This window comes from Typopeltis vanoorti, chromosome 18 (assembly GCF_054136105.1).
Source record: "Typopeltis vanoorti isolate ZY-2024b chromosome 18, IOZ_Tvanoo_1.0, whole genome shotgun sequence".
NCBI lineage: Eukaryota > Metazoa > Arthropoda > Arachnida > Uropygi > Thelyphonidae > Typopeltis > Typopeltis vanoorti.
The window spans coordinates 87,006,861-87,026,832 of NC_143566.1; the positions used below are offsets into that span (position 1 = coordinate 87,006,861).

The 19,972-nt window shown below is 35.8% G+C and overlaps 1 protein-coding gene across 1 annotated transcript in view; it reads right to left on the minus strand.

Moving 5' to 3' along the window:
• Positions 1 to 19,972, minus strand: part of Ahcy (adenosylhomocysteinase) — a 136,949-nt gene that overhangs the window by 110,664 nt on the left and 6,313 nt on the right. The window contains exons 2-3 of the mRNA XM_090408641.1: positions 9,651 to 9,841; positions 1,789 to 1,917 (exon numbers count right to left, since the gene is read on the minus strand). Coding sequence (XP_090264767.1) covers positions 1,789 to 1,917; positions 9,651 to 9,841 — 320 coding nt within the window. The remainder of the gene's footprint in view (positions 1 to 1,788; positions 1,918 to 9,650; positions 9,842 to 19,972) is intronic.

Genomic DNA, 19,972 nt, shown 5'->3' on the forward strand with positions numbered 1-19,972 from the left:
TCTTTTCAATATGAAATTCAATTTTATCCTGCTCAAGACTAAATAGTGATCACTTCCAATTTCAAATCCTCTGTACACTCTGGTGTCCTGCACCAGGGAGAAAACATCACTATCAACAATAACATAGTCAATGAGACTTTTCTTATTCCTTGCCTCTTCTCTCCATGTGAATTTGTGCACATTTTTATGTTGGAACATGGTGTTAGTAATAACCAGTCCATGTCCTGAGCAGAAATCCAACAGATATTTGCCATTATTATTAGCTTTGCTCTTTTCTCCAAATTTTCCCAAAATATTTTTGTATGTCTCACAATCATTTCCTACTCTGCTATTTAGATCCCCAACAAGGACCAACTTTTCATTTTTCATTGTGTCAGTTGCTTTTTCTAAAGCCTCAAAAAATTCCTCCACTTCTACCTTAGTAGAACCTTCTGTGGGACCATAGGCACAAATAAGTCTCATTGTCCAGTTCCCCATTCTCATATTTGCCCACATTACTCTACTTGAGACTGACTGCCATTCAAGAAGATTAGCCTCGTATTTTGTGTTGAATACTATGGCTACTCCTTCTTTTCCTTGATTGTCATTGCCTGAATATAACATTTTGTATTTATTGCTCAGAAAGATCTCACCAGTTTTGGTCTTTTTTGTTTCAGTCACCCCTATTATATCGATCTGGTACTTATCTAATTCCTCAGCTAGCTCCATTTCTTTGCCATTCAGGCTTCTTACATTGATTGTACCGATCTTTAACTCTGGTGATGTTGAGTTGGGGTTTATTTTCAGATTTGTTCCAGTAGCTGACTTTTCGCTGTTTGCCCTGGTTCCCTGGCGAAAACAACGGGGGCCTTGTTTAACCGGGCGACGCCCCAGCCGGCATGAAATTTTGTCATGTTGTACCATCATTCTATATTTTGGTTTAACCAATAAGAATACAATTTGGTCGGCTAAATCCCAAATTGCCAGCCCATCCTCGTCCGTTCAGTATCCAAGTAGATACCCAACAGGGTGCACCACGAGAAGGTGAGGATTGGACATTAGGTCAGAAGCCCTGGTCGGTTCTCCGCATTCCTTTAAAGGCTATGTGGAGGTCTCCTCTCAGTTATACAGCTTTGACCCTTAAGCACCCCTTAAGGAAACATGATTATACAATCATAAATATACCACAATAAAAAAAATCATACAAATATTTCATCTTAATGAAATAGCAAGTGATGTTATCATCTGATATATAGTAAGTACCATGTTGGTGTAAGCTGCCATACTATGGACAAACACCATATCCAGCTTATCAAACCACACAAATCTGCTCCAGCACAACATGAAATTAAAAAGGAGTCACCAGATACAATGGATAAACACCAAACTATTACAGATGTTCAAATATGAACCTTTATTCAAAGAAATTGCTGAAGCACTACTTCATTGACCAAACTTTAAATCTTGACAATTGCCTTACCATTCCTGAAGTGTGGGAAATGGTTATCCTCAAATGTATTAAATAGGCTGTATTGCAATTAAATTTATTTCAATTATTTTCAGTCAAATAGCTTTTAACATGCGACTGCGTGTATGGAGGTATTCTAATTTAACGCATGTATTTTATTCAAATTATGCTGCAATACATGTGATTGTATAAAAGTAAAATCCGTTGTCAGAATCAGATTGCTTGTCAGTCAATGCAATCAAGGAAAAGGTATGATAGATATTGCATGGATAGTGTATCCTGCAATCAATCTTTGGACTACATGGAGTTTCCCCATGCAATAATGAACCAATTCAAGTTACCTGTTCAATACACCAAATGTATTCTTCATCTGTTTCTCCCTTCCATGCATAAACTGGTACCCCTCGTTTAGCAATTGCAGCTGCTGCATGGTCCTGGGTGGAGAATATGTTGCAACTTGACCACTGGACCTGAAATTTAAATTCATAAAGCACAATTATATAGACAACCAGAATGCAAAACAGGTCATTTATAATTAGAAAACTTACTAAACTTAAAACTGTGGCTACTCTAAGCAATATGTTTAATCTTGCAATTACTGAGTGCAAAGCACAATATCATTTGTAAAGTTATTCATTATCACTAATTATTAAAAAGTAGCAAGTTACATGGCATCTGACTACCTTCGTTCTTAAGTAGGTAGTCAATGGTCATTCCCCCCTCCAACCAATTTCCTTCAGGCCTTTTAATCAGGTGATGGTACAATCTCACATCAAGCAATGAACTTCAATTACCTAATGATGATGCGCATAAGTATCCCTAACAGTGGGATTCAAACCTAAAGCCTTTTGGAAAGAAACACTTGCATCATTAATTTTGCCAACCATGCGAGTAGCAGAATTAGCAATTATATTCATTGCAGATTTTATTTATATTTAATTATCATAATTAAATATAAATAATATTTAATTTAAGTTATTAAATATTTATTTAATAACTTTACCTGATTATAATTTCTCCAAATTATCCAGCCCTTAGAGTGTGCCATGTTGGAATATTAGTTCTGTTTCAGTTACAATTTGAATTGTTTCTAATGGTTTAGTTTAGAGCCTATATACTTGTCAGTTATAATTTGTGCTCTGAAGATGCTGGGTAGAAAACTAGCAAAATATTACTAAGTTCAATAAATTATTTTTTTCCCCTTTCTTGGTGTTTATTGCATAAATCACTATTATGAAATAAATAAGAAAGCTAGTAGTGGTTGCAGGGACAAATGATTTTGTTGGACAGAAGGAGAATAAGGAGAGCGAAAGATAATGACAGTTAGTGTGGTGTCAAAACATGACAAGTTGAGATGGCAAGCAAAAAAAATTATGAATGGTATGTTGGTAGAACCAGTGAGAAGAAAGGGGTGCAGTTTGTTAATGTGTAGGATGCATTCAAGGAAATTATGAGACTAGACAAAAGTGATGGACTGCATTTAAATGGATTTGGTGCAAGTCAACTGGAGTGTTGCTAGAAGCAAATAATGGATGATGTGAACAATATCAGAATATGTAAGAAGGGATGTAAAAGATCAACACTAGAAGAGGTGAGACTCCTGAAATGCCTGTGAATGGAGAGAGTTAAGCATTGAGAGATCAGAGAAACAGAATGCAAAATGGACAGGGAAATGGGAGGAGTCAGGGTGGACATGCAGATGGCATATGGTGAATAGATGTTGGAAGCAATATGAACATGTGGAGAAGGTCAGCAAAGTAATGGAATAACTACGATGCAAGGATAGTAGTTGAATCTGGGGAGTTATGAGATAAGTGGAGGTAAAGGTGACTGGGCACATGAGCAGGTGTAAAGAACTTATAGCTGAGAGCTGGTAATGGTAAGACAGGACTAGTTATAGATCTAAAAATGAATGTGTTTAGAAATGCCTAGAGCGGAGACAAGAAAGACAAAATTGTTTCACCAACTGGATTATTTGTTCAAAAATTGTCAGACTAGGTGAAACATATTTGGATGAGGATATCCAGCAAAATGTGGCCTGGTTGACCAAGTGGTTAGCATATCTGCTCTCCAGCCCAAAGGCTGCAGGCTTGAATCCCACCATAGGTATGGATGCTTGATTGTCTATGGAAATACTAGTGATGGTGGGTAGATGGAGATATAGTTGCAGTTAGTTGAAGTTGGTGGGATGAGTGGTGGAGACAGTTGTAGAGTTGTCTTTGGACTCCCTGGAGGTGTCACGTAATAATAAAAATAGAAATGGAAGAGTACAATGTTTTTAATGATAGAAAGGTGGGGCAGATGCTGTTGATAGCAAATTGTCTGAACAAGGTGTAGATGCAAAAGGGAAACAGCTGCAAGGGTTTTCATGCAAGTATTCTGAATTGACAGGAGATATTTAGTTGGCTATTGCTGTAGGCCAGGAAATGTGAATGGTAAAGGAAAGATGATCATTATAGGTTATTTTAATCATGGTAACAAACTGGAATGAAGATATATTAGAAAACAAATATGAACTATAATATAGAATGAGGAGTTAAGAAATTAGGTAAATGCTGCTTGGACACTGACAAAAGCTATTTATACAGCAACAATATGGGAATGTGTTCCAAGGATCAAGAGGCTGAATGTCAAGTGGATATTACTTAACATGATATCTAGAAGGAAACAGCACGAGTTGAATACTGGTAATCAGTTGCATGAAGTGTAAAAATCAGGCCAGGAAAACAACCCATTTCATAATGACAGTAAAACTATAATATTAGAAGAAATCAGCAATCAGGCCAAAAAAATCCTAGACTTCTTTTAGTATGTGGCAGGTATAAATGATTATGATAAAAGATGGAAATAAGTGAGCAATTCATGCGAGAACTTGATCCTCAGTATGACAAGTACAGAGTGAATGAAAGAAGACAGACTCTTAATCAGTACGCAAAAAGTATACAAGAAATTTAGTAAACCTGATGTCATTAATGCAACAGGACTTGATCACTACATGTCTTAAGGGAATGTTTCAGAGTTAACAGCAGCCTTGTATACCTGTATAACAAGTCTTCCAACAGCACAAATTCCAGAGGAATGAAAAGAATAAAAAAATTGTTCTATTCAAAGGTTGTAATAAGGCCAAATCTACAAATTATGGAAGTTGTATATCTGAAATTGTGGGCGAGATGTTGAACTGGTTGGCAAAAGCTAAGATAGAGATGGGTTGATAACAGCAATTGTGATCCATATATTTGTTAAAGTGGAATTCATAATTTAATTATATCAAATAAGTATCAGCAAGCTGTATATTCAGGGGAGATGGAGGGAGTAGCAATATCTAAAAAGAGGAAAAGTGATGTTCCACAGGGGTATATTTTGGGACTATTTTTTGACTCTCACTGAAGAAGGTAGTGAAACTAGTATATTAGTACCATAGGCACACTAAGCAATTTTTTCCATTTTTATCCAGAATTGTTAAATTTTTTTAACATAATTCTGAAACTGTTCTAGAGGTCAAACGTGAAATTTTTTCAAGCCACTTCAGGCCTCCAATAAAGAAGGGCAGTGGTCTCATGCTGGATAATGAAATTCATCTCACACATAAGGATAATAAAACGGAAGCTGCAATTATTTGGCCACATCTGCAGAATGATTGAGGACCAAAAGATAAAAAGCTATTCGTGTTTGGCATTATGGATGGTGTAAACAGAAGAGGTAGACCATACAGAGAATGGATAAATGACATAAAGGACTGGTATGGAATGGATGTACAGAAACTGTGACACTGGACAAAGAAAGGTGGAAATAATAGTGAAGGGAGGCATCTGACACCAACGAGCAGTGATCCCATGGTTCGTGATGATAAGGATAATCAAACATTTATGCCTACAATGAGATTTTGACCCACAGCCAGAAAGAGGATATACTAACCACTCAACCACACCAGGCTAGCACTTAACATTAAGAATGTTAGGTTTAACTGAAGATATGCAGCTGTTTGCAGATACAAAACTAGAGATAATGAGGAGACAAGCAGACTGGCTCTACAAGAGGATATGAATAAACTTTATGAAAGGATAAATGAGTAGAAGTACTAGTTCAATGTTGCAAAGCACAAGGTTCTGAAATATAGGAGGCAAGGATGGATTAAAAATATACTTAATGTGGAATTTTTAAAGTAGAGGAGATGAGAGATCTTTGAGTGATGGTAGACAGGGACTTCAAGTTTAAGGATCACAATGCACAAGCTGTGAAGCCATATCAGATTATGGCAATGATGAGGAGTACCTTAACAAGCAGAAATATAGATTATGATTCATTGTATAAGGGTCTTAATCAGGCCTGATATGAATTAGTGTATGAAGATTTGGTCACCTAGTTTTCATTAGGATATTAGAAATGTTTCTTTGCTCTTTGGAATGTAGGATATGAAGACTGAGAGAATACCATTTGCAGAACATCATGAATAAAAGGAGAGGAGATATGATTGAGACATAAGTTGGCAAGGGGTTGTTACCAGATTAATGTAGAAGATGTTTTTCAAAGAATGAGAGACAGGGATAGAAAAGAGACCATGTACAGAAACTATAAGGAGAGTGTATGCAAGGAAGTAAAGAGTAGGTTCTTTGCATGGAGAGTGGTTGATAAGTGAAATGCATTGTTTGAGTGTGATGAATGCAGCTATTCTGAAGGCATTTAAAGCACAGTTCGATGAGCTTAGTGTGTACCTCCTTGCAATGTCACACACACAAAGTCTTAACTTGATGGAGGTCTGGTGTTAATATTTGAAAGTCAAAACTGACCACAGAACTTAACATTTAGTTTCCTTAGTAAATTATATATTTAGTTTGTTGGAAATTTTTTGTCACTTGGTTAGGCTATAAATTATATTTAGCTTAATCCTTTAAGCAAGTGTAAGTAAACAAAGTTTGCACCTGAAGTATCTTCAGGACAGGGGCAACTTGTAAAGGTGGTATACATTCTCATCACTTGCCTTAGTATCTTGCATAATGCAAAACACATCTCCTTGTGGAGATGTATAATGCTATGCATTATGAGAAGGGTCACTACCCAGACCGGTTTCAACCTTTATTGAGGCTCCCTCTTCAGTGGGAGCCAGACCCAGAGGTGATACCAAGGTTGAAGCAAAGCAGAAGTCATATTTCCATATGCCAGTTGTTAAAAGGTCTCACTCCTTATTAAATTACTCTGGATTAGAGAAATATGTTAGAAGTTTTTTGTCACTTGGTTAGACTATAAATCATATATTTAGTTTAATCCTTTATCCAAGTGTAAGCAAGCAAATAAGGTGCGACACCTTTTGGCAACTGGCATATGGAAATATGACTTCTGTATTGCTTCAATCTTGATATCACCTCTTGGTCTGGCTCCCACTGAAGAAACCTCAATAAAGGTCGAAACCAGTCTGGGTAGTGACCCTTCCCATAATCCATAGCATTATACATGTCCACAAGGAAATGTGCTTTGCATTATGAAATACTAAGGCAAGCGATGAAAACTTATACCATCTTTACCACGAGTTGCCCCAGTCCTGAAGGTACTTCAGGAGCAAACTTTGTTTGCTTACACTTGGATAAAGAATTAAACTAAATATATAATTTATAGTCTAATCAAGTGAAACAAACTTCCAAGATCTTTCTCTAATCCAGACTAATTTAATAATAAGGCGACACCTTTTGGTAACTCATATAGGTAAATATGAGTTCTCCATTACTTCCACCTTGGTATCACCACCTCTGGCTCCCACTGATGTGCTTTTGCACAGAAGTGGTTGCTTTCCATGAGATGCAAGAGGCTCTGCTGGGGGATAGGTTTTTGCCTGTCTTTGAGTGGGGCACCGCTGAGATTATGGCTCTGCTTGGTGGTGGGGGTGATCCTGTCACTGAGTGGAGCCACTGCTGATTTGGAAGGTCCTTTGGTCACTTGTAAGGAGTGGTTTGGGGGACCACCTAATTTTTTGAGAGGTCTTTACTTAAACAGCACCTCAATAAAGGTCAAAATCGGTCTGGGTAATGGCCCTTCCCTTAATGCATAGCATTATACATGTCTGCAAGGAGACGTGTTTTGCATTATGGGAGATACTAAGGCAAGTGATTAGAACTTATACCACCTTTACCACGAGTTGCTCCAATACTGAAGATAATTCAGGCTTAAACTTTGTTTGCTTATACTTGGATAAAGGATTAAACTAAATATATAATTTATAGTCTAACCAAGTGAAAAAAACTTCAGTTTGTTTTTCAAGTAGTGTAATACCAAGGAAACTGTCCATGAGCCATATGTTGAGTTTATTGGTGCTTTTTGATGGTTTCAATGGTCAGTAAAGATGATTCTTGCTAGATAGCAAACATCATCTGGAAAGCATACCCACAAGGAAGTTAGAGGTTGTATTAAGGAGAATATGCAATCTTCAAGGGATTATCATCAAATCTTTGCTCAAAAGCGCATATTATCTGCTCCAATCCCAAGGATCTCTAACAGGAACTGGACCATCTGCAGCATCATACTACATAATGGCTTCACCTCAAGGAAATTTAAACATATCCTGATCACTAGAAGCCTATCCCAAAGAACCCTGAACCTGTACAGTAAGTCCCAATCCTATATTTTGGGTCTCCCACAATGAGTACAAATTCCATGGAGGTGCCTGTACAATAATATGTAGTGGGCATCTTGAAGGCAATTGCAAAGATCCTGAGAAGATCTAGTTTAGTCTCTAAATTCTTCCCTATAAACAAAATCTCCTGATTACCACCCACAAAAAATAAATAGGTCCTTCTCATCCTCTCTGGGACCAAGTTCAGTGTGAATGCCTCTGCACTTACTTTGGACAATTAGTATGTTCAGTTAAAACTATTACAGGAACACCAGTCTTTATCAACTGCAATGCCTGAAAAATCTGGCACACCAAAGGGAACACCAATCACAATATCCCCTGGTCCAATGCTCTTCTTTCACATCAGTGCAGGTTTAAGTTTGAATAGTTATTTAAAGAATGTTGAGCTTCTATATAATCTAAACTTAAATCAGATGACTGCCCATCCATTGCAAAGATTTGAATCCCATCCTCAAACAGCAAGCAACGGCATGCTAATGTCATTTCCCCCCCCCCCTTTAATATATATATCCATTCTATGCAGTGTCATGTCACTTATTCAGTCATTTTATTCAATTAATCTTATTTTATGGTATTTTAAAGTATTTAATTTTAATGGAAACTGTTTATTTTGTGACCACCTGTATGGTGGTAACAAAATATTTTAGTGGCACTTCAGCATGTGGCTCAACTCTAAAAAGGAATACCATTCCTTTTACTAGCTTCACCTTGTGATTATGCTGCTGCACGAATGATGGTCTGTTGACTTCAAGTCAAAATATCTGCAATAAAATTATTCTTTTTTTTGTGAATGTGTTTCTACTAATCATTGCTATGTCACAAGTGCCATTAAATACTCATAATGTAACTTCATAAAAACTGAATGCTCTCATAGGACAGTTAATCCCATATATGAAAGAAAGAGAGAATTATGTAATTTCTACTAGTGCAATCCTATAGCATATTATTACCATAAGTGGATTAAGGATATTTTTTAGCTTTAATATAATTATTTTTGCATAATCTAGAAGCCATGCTCTTGAAACCAAACTAGGAACTTTTTCACGCCACTTCAGGCCTCCAATAAGCAAGTGAGTGGGCCACACAATGGGCAATGAAATTTATCTGCCACCTAAAGACAGTCAAACATATTCATGCCCACAGCAGGATTCAAACAGCAGTCTGTTGGTTAATGAGTGGATATGCAACCAGGCTAGCAGCAACATGTATGCTCTTGTCAGTTTGTCATGAAGGATGAAAAAAAAAAACCTTGAATTTCTAAGAACAGAATTGCACCTATGTATGAAAGTGACCAATCCACTTTCTATTAAATCCCCATAAGGATAAAACCCAGGTTTTTCCCAATCAGGTATCATTATTGACTAAGAGGCTCTAAGTTCAGTTCAAAGATCTCAAAGTGTGTTCGTGTCCTTCGGATCTGAATAATTTCTTTCAAAATGAAAGAACTAGTCATTCTTCACTGCACCAGATGCAGGATTCATCCTAAAACCTTACACTGTCAAAAGATTACATAAAAGCATTATACACAACAAAATTATGTCACAGGGTAATGAAAAATTATACATGAAAAATTTATTTTACCTCAGCACCAAGCTCTAATAAAGTTTCTATAAGAACAGCAGTCTGGATGGTCATGTGCAGGCAACCTGCAATTTTGGCCCCTTTAAGTGGTTTGAATTCTCCATATTTTCTCCTCAATGCCATAAGACCAGGCATTTCATTTTCTGCTAGCATTATTTCCTTGCGACCAAAGTCAGCAAGACTGATGTCCGCTGAAACAATTGGGTATAAATTATACTGTTTTTTCACAACTAAAAAACACTACTTAAAATGTGACCATCATTCAAATATAATTTTAATGACTTAAGATTTCTCAAATTATAAATACATGTTTGAGTATCAGTACAAGATATCAAGATGGGTGCATATATTCATTTAGTAGGAGTTACTGAAACTAGATAACTAAGACGAGACCTATAAATCTGACTGGGGCTTCTAACTTAATGTCTAATCCTCACCTTCACATGGTGCACCCAATTAGAAGTATCCAATGGATACTGGGCTAATAGTCTGAGATTAAGTCAACTAAACTATCCTGTGCCAACTTAAACCAGAAATGAACATGATACAACTCAATGAAAAATTGTCATGCTGACTCAGCATCATCTGGTTAAACAATGTCCCTACAGTTTTCAGAGAACTAGAACAAACAGTGAAAAAATGAGCTACTGGAACAAAATCAGTCAAAAGAATTGAAGATAGGCACTACCAATATAAGTCCCAACAGGAAAGAAGTCAAACTGGCAAAACTAGAATACATAATTAGTATTATGAATAACAGTGCTCCAGAAGAGCACTCCTTCAATGTTATTACCAGAAGTAATAACATTGAACTTGCTAATATTTCATTGGTTTTCTAACCAGCATCACACACATTATATGGTATCTTCATGGAGTTTGGAGACTCGTCATATGAGACCCATACTAATGTTTATACAATCAAAACTTATCTCTTTCTCCCCCTAAACGTATTCACTGTCAAGGCACTTGCAACTAATTCTGGCAATCCATTCCATTTATTCACCACTTCACAAACAAAAAATATCTAGTCTGCATCCCATTACTAACCACACACAACTTCCACAGATGACCCCAATTTCTCTATTTGACATACAGCAATCCCTGGATTAATGAGCCCCCGATTAGTGCTTTGTCGAGTAGTGCGTCGTTTTTTTTCGATACCCAAATTTGATTAGTGCACCTCTAAAATTCGATTAGTGCGCCTATATACATCTTAAAAATAAATGTTACAGATTTAAAAAAATTTCGATCTATACATTTTTTATGGATAACTAGTTTAAAAAATCGCTCGTCAGGATGAAATAATTAGTTACCAATTTGAAGCATTTTACAAAGTTATTTTTTAATGTCATACTACACTATTTCCATGTACACTATGTTTCAAATTTACAGCTAAAATTTATGTCATTTGCTTTACATAGCATTTTGCTGATCATATCTCATACAATTGTTTTCCTTACTTTATTTCAAATTGTTTTCCTAACCTTTAATCATGAGTAAAAGAATAAGCAAGCAAAAAATTGAAGTGCAAAAATGATTTGAAAAGTAATCTGATTGGAAGAACTTGAAATAATAAAGAAAAATGAACAAGGCAAGTCCAGAGCAAAGATAGGACAAGAACACAAAAATGGGTGAATCAACTGCTGAATACAAAGAGAAAGGTAAGGCTGCTTGAAGTTCATCATGCATTCACTCGAAATCAAAGTATTATAATGATTGAATTAGAGACTTTTTACATGGATCGAAGATTGTAACCAAAAACAGATCCCACTAAACACTGGCCTTATTAAATCAAAAGCATTAAACCTCTTTGCAACCTTGAAAGAAAGAGCTATCAATGATGGAAAACAAAAAGAATTCCATGCTAGTGCTGGGTGATTTGAGCGTTTCAAAAAGAGAAATAGACTACATAATGTTCTAATCACAGGCAAAGCTGCAAGTGCACATAAGGAGATATCCAGAGATTTTGAAGAAAATTGTGAAAGAAGGGGACTATTGTGATCAACAAATATTTAATGTTGATGAAACCAACCTTTTTTTTTGGAAGCAAATGCCTTCCAAGACTTTTCTAGCTAAATCAGAAATCTCAGCCTGGTTATGAAGTCACAAAGTCAAATGAAATTACTGCTAGCAATATACCAGCCGTTAGGAAGCACATTCTTCCACATTGTGCAAATGATTTTTAGAAGCTTTTCAAATGAATCTAAGTTAATTAAATCTCATTCTGAGAAGTTGGGTGATTCTGACCTGCTAAATTTAGATGCACAGCAGGAAGATTCTGAAGAATATGAAGAAAATTTAATCACTGACAAGCTCAAAGAGGTTTCACAGAAACAATTTGAAAATAGTTTTCGTACAATCAAAGTTTTTAAGCAGCAATGCTTGGAGATCGACCCTGGTGAAGAGAGAACCAATAAAATTTGCAGAAGAGGCAATAGGGTCATACCATCAGTTGTATGAAAAAAAGAAAACAGAATGCCAAGCAAACTGCATTAGCTCAATTCTCTGTTAAGAATCAGAATAATAAATTTATATTCTAATATTGAAAGTTAGGAGGAGAGATAGGAAGAGATGACCTTGCTAATGCTTCTGCCTGGTATCTCCACTTGGGCCTGGCTCCCACTGAAGAGACCTCAATAAAGGTCGAAACTAGTCTGGGTAGTGGTCCTTCCCTTAATGCATAACATTATACATATCCACAAGGAGATGTGTTTTGCATTATGGGATATACTGAGATAGGAGTGTTGGTAGCTTGCTCCACCTTTGCAAGGAGTTGCTGTTGTACCACTTTATCCCAGTCCTGAAGATACTTTCAGGCGCAAACTTTATTTGCACACACACTTGGATAAAGGATTAAACTAAATTTATTATAGTCTGACCAAGTGAAAAATAAACTTTCAACATCTTTCTCTAAATCCAGAGTAATTTAATAAAAAGGTGGCACACCGTTTTACAGCTCCTATAGGAGGAGATGACCTTGCTAATGCTTCTGCCTGGTATCTCCACTTGGGCCTGGCTCCCACTGAAGAGACTTCAATAAAGGTTGAAACTAGTCTGGGTTGTGGCCCTTCCCTTAATGCATAACATTAGACATATCCACAAGGAGATGCGTTTTGCATTATGGGAGATACTGAGATAGGAGTGTTGGTAGCTTGCTTCACCTTTGCAAGGAGTTGCCTGGTGTTGTATCACTTTACCCCAGTCCTGAAGATACTTTCAGACACAAACTTTGTTTGCACATGCTTGGATAAAGGATTAAACTAAATTTATTATTTTCTAATATGTTTTATTGTCTTTCGGCTTCATGGTTTTCCTTTAACTAGGCCCTGAGACATACCCTAATTCTTTTATAAAAAAATTTAAGGGTCAAAAAAGAAATCTGAGGAACAAATTATACATTTTCCCATAGGTTACTATATTCGATTAGTGCATTTTCGATTAATGCACCTGTTTTAAAGAACGCATTAATTGAGGGATTGATGTATTTTAAAAATTTCCTTGGCATCAATTCTATAAAACTGCTTTAATCTTAAGTTTCTATCATATCTCCTCTTTTCTGTTTATCAACTAAACTTTGTAATCCACAGATCTTCAACCTATTCTCATAGGGAACATTCTATAGACCTGTCACCAGGCTGATGACTCATCTCTGAATCCTCTACCACCTGCAGATCTCCAAGAAATACAGGTGACCTGATCTGTTCACACAAGTCAAGTTGCAGCCAAATCATAGCTTTATAAAGAGGGATAATAACTTCATCTTCAGTTATTAGTGTTTTTCATCATTCAAATACACACAAGCACACCTCAAAGTCTCATCAACTATCTTAATTTCATTCCATTTTCCTTCTTAGAGGTAAAAATCTGGAAGAGTTTTTAACATCAAATTCCCTACACATACTAAACGATGACTGTAATACCCCATCAACTGAAAATACCAGAGTAAGCAGCTTCATTTATCTGACAATAGCAAACGATACTATTTCATCTCGGGTTTCTGAATGGAGATGCAAGGGAAAAGAAAGCTGTTCTGATCATCACATATCAAGTTTCATTATTAGTAACAAAAATTAAAAAAAAAACTGGAATACACAAGACAAACCAATCACATTAACATCAAGTACTACACCAACAAAACCAATCTAGACATATCTGTAAAAGCATTAAAAATAGAATTTGCATGCCTAATCTCAGAGCCTCACTTTAATGGGATCAGCAAACAACTCAGCTTAGACAAGAACCTAGCCATCTGGGCATCAGCACAAACCAATATATAGGCTTCCTTGCTTCTGTGCTTTCATAAGGTGTGAAAAAATCTAGCAACCAAACACTCAGAACAACCAAGAAGTTAAACAGATGGAAGAAAATCAGTACCTTGGTGGAATGACGAACTAACAGTCCTAACAAAAAACATGTAAATGCACTCAGACAACTATATCAAAGAATATACAATAATTAAGATTTAAGAGAGTAGAAGACAGCTGTATTTGGTTTTATAGTGGCTCTATCAGTCCAAACTTACAAATGCAAAAACAGAATCATGGAAAAAATTCTGTACTGTTTCAACCATATCAAATCCTTTGAACTGTATATATAAATCAGCAACAAGCAAGAATAAGGCAACACATTATCAACTTAAAAACAGACAGCTCCTACACTAAAAACTTAGTAGAAACTGCAGCTATTATGATAACAAGTTATTCCTGATGACAACAAAGCAAAAGATGAAGAAATCCACAAAACTTACAAAATAGAAACAGACACTAATAACAATTTTACAAATGAAATCAAGTTAATATTATGATCAATGGATCTAAGAAAAACTCCTAGATAGGATGAAATAACCAGGGATATACTCCTAAGAGCATTTGTCGAATTCCCCAAATTCATAACAGTTTATAACAAATGCCTAAAAGAGGGCAATTTCCTTTATAATGGAAACACTCTAAAATTATATCTATAATCAAATCAGGAAAAGAAACATCCAACGAAATTAGCAAACAGAGGCCAATCAGTTTCATAAATGTTGATGGTAAGGTACCAGAAAAACTTCTGATAAACTGAATAATGCACTTTGTTTACTCAAGAAACCTATTTAGAATAAATCAATATGCATTTAGACTTCAAACACAGCAGACAATTAATGGAGGTTAAAGAGTTCACAGAAGAAAAAAAAAAGGACGTACTACTGATCTCACTATATACAAGGAGCTTTCAATGCTACATGGCCAGCCAGCCAGCCATAATTAATCAAGAGATTTCAAATGTCTAAAACACCTACTGTACCTTACAAAAAATTATTTTACAAACAGAAGAGCAACCATGACATTTGTCTGATTGTCAATCAGACAAATCGCATCTTTTCACAGACAATCGCAAACATCCAATTGTCTGTGAAAATACCAGGGGTGGTTGATGGCATTGGTGTAGATCAGTGGTCACCAAAGTGGTCGATATAACATTGTTAGGGGTCGATTCAGGCTCAGGGATCAATAGAAAAATATAAGACATCATTGTACGAGTAATATTTAATTTGGTTAACTTGGATTACCTCCATCCTGAATGACAACGCAATTAAGAGTGAATCGTAGGAACAGTGACATGAATAGGACCTGTAAGATGGAGCAAGGTCATGAAAATAGTTACAGAAGGCAATCATGTAGGCCAAATGACGTATTTACGTCATTTGGCCTACATGATTGGCCAAATGACGTAAATAAACAGATGTCGGTGGTTCCCGCACCGCCAGGCGTTTGCAACATGTGCGTGGTTGCTTATTTACTTATACTTACACGTATTCGATCCCAGTCTCGTTTTTGCCATCGACATACAAGTGAGCGTTAATGTTCTAAAATTCATCAACATACATTATAATTCAATCGTTATTCATTCATGAACTAAAGTTCTCTATGTTGAAGAATTGAGCAGGGCTGGTAGTTTTGTACATCCTATATATACCTATAGGAAGATTGTATTATTGTTATTTTGTTATCTAAATTAAATTTTATATTTTATATATTATTTATCCCTCCTATCAAATATATAATGTTAAGAAGGACGTCAAAAACAAAAACGTATCCCTTTGATGTTAAGCCAATATAATAATATATACTATATTATACATACAAGAAACACTAACTATAAAATAAATATAAAACACATAAGCGTCATTTTTGCTTTATATATTATAATTACGTAATAGTAAAATAGAGGGGTGGGTCGATAAAAAATCAAGAAACTCTTGAAGAGGTCGACGGTCAAAGAAGTTTGGCGACCCCTGGTGTAGATGAAGCAAGTTGCAGTTGGCAGAGTAGTGGAGACAGAGTTGTAAAGAAAGTACCCACCCTAGATGAGTCCTTTGACTCCCTGGAAGTGTTAAGTAATAAAAAAAAAAATATTGCTGATGATGCGATGATAACAATTTAGGGATGCAGCATCTTACAATTAGAAGTAATGGCCAATAAAGAACTCTCTAAAACTGCAGAGTAGGCACGTGAGAAGAAAGTTACCTCAATAGCACCAAGTCTAAATGTGCTCTACATCTCACTTAAAAAATCAAAACCTGTAAATGGGGAAGTTCGAGATAGCCAGTGAGTTAAGATACCTACAAGTAAAGATAGATGAAAAATTTACCTTCAAGCACATCCTTACATGTTGAAAAAAAGCTTACAAATAGTAAGCCTTCTAGCTAAGTCGGCAAGGATAAAGTGGGGACTAGGTCAATGAGTGCTGAAAACGATATATAGGGGCTAACTACCATTCATATCTTATGCTGCACCTGCCTGGAAACATGAACGAAAAATCAAAAAACTGACAAATGCTTCAATGCCTTACAGCCATATGAATAATTAAAGGATATAGGACAATATCTTTTGAGGCTGATTGCATTATTGCATCATTAAAAGACAGTAACAATTGACAGTGACAGTAAAAGCACTATAGACAGCATAAAAAACCAGAACCATATAGCCTTAACAGCACAAACTAGAAATATGGTTTGGAATTGCACTCTAGAGGGATGGAAAATCAAGTTCTGCTGGGTGAAGGCACATACTGGGTGACAGTAAACCAGAGAGCAGGTTAGCTGGCTAAAGAAGTGGCTATAAATGAATAGCTAGAAACAAGTTAACAAAGTTACTCTAAATTTGCTATAAAAACAACTCCCTAAACTTGTGGGAAGAACAATGGAAAATATCAAAAGAGATCAACAACAACAAAAGAATTCTTGCTAAGTATCAAAAGCAAACTCCAGCTGAAACAAACATGTCATCTCTCTAGGTTTAACCACACTACTAAAGGGACATGGAAAATTAAGACACTACTTACTGATTCCATATCCTGAAATCCCCATCATGCATTTGTCTGCACCTTCAGACTGTCGGTCACATACTTTATGATTGTCTGCTACTGGATTCCAGATGCCCCTAATACAACATGTCATCACTTCTGGAGACAAGTGGCCAGTGTCAAAACACTTATCCAAAAGTATTACTCAGAATTAATTTTGTCAATAAGATCAACTTCCAGTCATTATAATGTAACAAATTATGATATTGTGTGAAATATAAAGTGTATATATACAAAAATATTAAAATGGATGCAAAGGTTGGAATACATACATATAGATATATAAGTGTAAATATGAATATTGATACAAAAATATTTAATATTAATCAGTACTTAGAAGCTACATATAATATATGCATTGTAGGCCATGGAGAATGTAGGAAATAAATTGCTTCTCAGTAGAGGTACTGTTGGGAAGAACATGCACACAGTTGTGATTTGTGCTCTGATGACGATTAGAAAACCAGCAAAATATTAGCAAATTCAATATTGTTTATTTTTTTTACTGTATATGCAGGGTGGCCCTTAAGTCATGAAAAATACCATAGAAAGGGTCCATTTTATGAAGCAACTGCATAAGCTTTTTTAATATCATCAGTTTCATTATTATTATTAGTTATGAAAAACCATATCACATAAATGTCTTCCATTTTCGGCTTCACAAAGACAGACCCTTTCTATGGAATGTTCCATGACTTATGAGCCACCCTATACCATGCAGCGCTATTATTCATAATTCCAACATCTTCTCTAGTTTTGCCAATCTGACTTCTTTTAATGTAGCATGAGAACACATTTTATCCTTATAAAAATTTAAGTTTGTAGATCTTGAAAAATGCTTTGTATCACAAATTAAATTAAGCCTGTTAATGCGAACAATATCAAAACAAAGAACTATAATTGGAATTGTCAATTATACAGATTCAAAATAATCTCCCTCCAACTCCATGCAATGTTTACACCTGTCATACAGGACACCTGTTCACACCACATTGGTGTCCTCCTCTTTCAAGGCACACTTCATCTCTGGAAAGAAGAAGTCTGTGGGAGCCAAATCTGGTGAATGGGGGGGGAGATGTACAATCACACAGATCTACTTAGAAACAAACTGCTTCACAGGCAGCACACAGTGCACAGGAACGTTGTCGTTTAACAGAAACAAATTGTAGAAATTAATAAATTTAGTTTAATCCTTTATCCAAGTGTGAGCAAACAAAGTTTGCGCCTGAAAATATCTTCAGGACTGGGGTAAGATAGTACAACACCGGGCAACTCGTAGCAAAGGTGGAGCAAGCTACCATCACTCCTATCCCAGTATCTCCCATAATGCAAAACACATCTCCTTGCGAAGATGTATGATATTATGCATTAAGGGAAGGGCCACTAACCAGACTAGTTTCGACCCAGGTCGAAATAAAAATAGGCTAAATAGCCATAAAAATAATAATTTTTAAGTCTTGGTACACTTCTGTAGCAGTGTTTCCTACAATGTCATCACTTCTTTACAGTAAAATTTTATCACAGCTCTGCTGCATGATGTCATTTCTAACATGCTGCACTCTCACTTTTACTTCAATGGTTGCAACATGAAAACTGCTACATCATTTGACTTGAAAGTTGCACTTGTGATTACAACACTAGCAGTCAAAATTATAAACACATTTGTTACTTTTATTCTAGGGCTCTCCTGTAAAAAATCAATCTCATTATTTAACAGGCACACTGCACACACACACACTTAAATTGAGGTTAAAAAAGGCAAAAAACACTTGAAATGGAAAAGTCAGCTGGAATAAATGACACCTGATATAAAATATGATGGAATGAGAAGTTTTATGGTGGTTGCACCACAATTCTGAAGGTTTGGTCAGAAAGTAATGCCAAATGGGATTTTTATATCAATTTATAAAAAATGGAAATAGAATGAGAATTATAGCAGAATTTCCTGATTGAGTGGTCCAGAAGACACATTTTACCCTTATAAAAAATCTTGTCTTGTTGATCTTGAAAAATGCTGTATGTGTATATACACACACCTCTGATGGACAAGCTTAATTTTATAATCAATATATACATATATATATTTGAGGGTATATTATGCCCTTTTCCAAGTGAAGGTGAGTCAGCAGGTCTCATGTAGGATTTTTTCTTCTGGAAACTCAGGTTTTTCATCCTGCATAAAGGCAAATCTACCATCAGAACGCATCATCACCAACAGACAAAAAATGTTGTTGGTGATGATGGGTGGAAGATGGCATCGATAGTAGTTCGTAATGGAAGAATTAAGTAGTAAGGAGATGGCCAAATGTATGGTGGCCTAAATGATGAGTCCCTGCACTCCTTGGAGGTGTCACATAGTAATAATAGTATAAAAGTCCCATACAGAGGTTTCAAATATATAGATAGAGAAGAACTTTTTTTTTTCTTTACAAAAAGTCCTAAGGTTGTCCTTGGAGAATACTTCATGAAAAGATACTGATGAAATGAAAGATGATGAAAAATAAGATAAGGGCTTATGCTTACTTTCAAATTAACTATCAGAACCAAAATATATACAGGAAGATGGTTTGATGTTAAATCAGGTATTAGGGAGGATTGTATACTAATTTTCTACACGTCTGTTTGTAGAAAGAATGAACAGCTATTATCCCGAGGAAAGGATTACAAATCTCACATTATTCCACCAGGAACAATAATGCTAGATGAATGAGCTGATTGGAATGGCTCAATGATACCAGATTGAGAGTTTGTATCCAAAATTGCTTTGCAGTTTTGGATACACAGCCAAAACGAAGGCTATGAGGCCAGTGTATTATATTTATAAATTGTGTTTTTACAGTTGGTTTTGGAGGTTGAAAACTAAATTTTTTGGAGGAAAAACCCTATCACCTACAGTTAAAGAGCCTTTATAAAGGTTCTTTGCATCCTAGATGCGATTCAAATCTAGATCTTTCTAAAGGGCATCATCAGTATCA